Genomic DNA, 1,753 nt, shown 5'->3' with positions numbered 1-1,753 from the left:
TAACCTAGACACGTACCTTCTCCATGAAGGTGGTTCTTCAGAATCTGAATATTGGGCACCCATGTAATCCATGAAGTCTCGGTGCAGACCTCTCCGGAGCTCTACATGCTCCTCCACTGCAGCCTGTACAGTCACAGGGAGAATGGCTTCCAGGGCGTCTCCCCAGGTATTGCACAAGGTTCTCCTGGTTTCCAGCTCCTGAATGGCTCCCGTGTCCCCACTCAGCTCGACCTCTGAGTCATCAGGCATCGGTACTCTCGTGTTCTCCGCTTGTTCATCAGCTGCTCCTCCGCTGACTCTGGACTTTTCTGGCTCTCAAGAGCAGGGCCAAGAGCGCCCTGCCATGTGGCATGTTTTCCCGGGGTTTCTCCATGTGGGGATGGTTCATGCACATCCCTGGGTGAGCCGATTGTGTCGGTGCTTCTCTGTGGCCTGATGGTTCTTGACCGCGCGGCTTCCCGGGTGCCTGTGCAAGCTGGGGTTTGAACTCAGGCCTGAAGCTAAAGCTTGTCCTGCCTCCCTCACAGGCCTGGTGACAGATGCAAATACCAGGGGAAGGAGGCAGCAGTCAGAGAAGGGCTGTGTGGGGATTTTGGTGTCTCGGGTGTCAACTGAGGTGATGGAAATCGGGGTTTCTTCCTGGGGTGACAGGTGCTCCTGCCCTGGCCCCTTGGCTCTATGGCCCTCCTCCTCTATGGCTCCTGAGTGGTCCCCCCAACACCCACTGCACCCATAGGCCAGCCCTGCTCCCTCACAGCTCCGCCTCCCTCTGCCTTGTCTAGACCTGCAGGCCCTGCGCACGGCCCAGGCGGCACTGGGAAAGGGCTGCCTGGCCAGCTCCTTCATCTGCGTGTACCTGTTCACGGGCGAGCTGTACCCCACAGAGATCAGGTGCGCGTCTGGGCGCCGGGTGGGGCCAGCCCTGCCCTGTGCGCCCAGCCCGGGCTGCTGACTGTCCCCTCCCACAGGCAGATGGGCATGGGCTTTGCCTCCGTCCACGCCCGCCTCGGAGGCCTGGCGGCGCCCCTGGTCACCACACTCGGGGAGCTCAGCCCCGTCCTGCCGTCAGTGGGCTTCGGCGCCACCTCAGTCCTGGCCGGGCTGGCTGTCCTCTGCTTCCTGACAGAGACACGCAACCTGCCCCTGGTGGAAACCATCGCGGCCTTGGAGAGGAGGTGAGGACTAGATGGCTGCGGGGAGCAGGAAACAGCTGGGGTGGGCATGGAAAACGGGCAGGCTGCCCGCCTCCTTCTGCGCAGGCTCAGCAGAACAGAGCGGTGGCGCACATCTATAATCTCAGTGATCTGGGAAGCTGAAGCAGGAGGATCCCAAGCATGAACATGGCCAACTTAGTGATTTAGGGAACTCTTGTCTTAAAATAAAAAATGAAAAGGAACTGGAACGGGCTGGGGATATGGCTCATTGGTAAGGTTCAACATCCTATAGAGCAAGAGGAGGAGGATCTCAGGCGCGGTGGTTTTTGCATCTCCTCCTCAGGCTCAGCTGGACCGTCAGATGCTCCTTGGCTAATGTGGTGCCCACAGTTCCACAAGCTTTTGTCACTGGAAAGAACAAAAGTTCACTCTATAAATCCCTTATAAGACGAAAGGCATGGTGCAGGAGAGGGAAGAAAACACAGGTGGACGTTGGGGAGCTGGGTCACCGCCCAGCATTCTCCCTTAGTCTCTGTCTCTGATCAAAGCCATCGAAATAAATGGAGGTTTGCTGGGGAAATAGCTCAGCGACACAGCAC

At 58.5% G+C, this 1,753-nt stretch overlaps 1 protein-coding gene across 1 annotated transcript in view; it reads left to right on the top strand.

Moving 5' to 3' along the window:
• The window catches only part of Slc22a20 (solute carrier family 22, member 20), a 25,866-nt gene that overhangs the window by 18,677 nt on the left and 5,436 nt on the right, over positions 1-1,753 (top strand). The window contains exons 8-9 of the mRNA XM_005384507.2: positions 783-891; positions 969-1,175. Coding sequence (XP_005384564.1) covers positions 783-891; positions 969-1,175 — 316 coding nt within the window. The remainder of the gene's footprint in view (positions 1-782; positions 892-968; positions 1,176-1,753) is intronic.

Source organism: Chinchilla lanigera, unplaced genomic scaffold (genome assembly GCF_000276665.1).
Source record: "Chinchilla lanigera isolate Chin_1 unplaced genomic scaffold, ChiLan1.0 scaffold00021, whole genome shotgun sequence".
NCBI classification, from domain to species: Eukaryota; Metazoa; Chordata; class Mammalia; order Rodentia; family Chinchillidae; genus Chinchilla; species Chinchilla lanigera.
The sequence above is the reverse complement of the archived record's forward strand: the minus strand, read 5'-3'. Positions and strand labels throughout refer to the sequence as shown.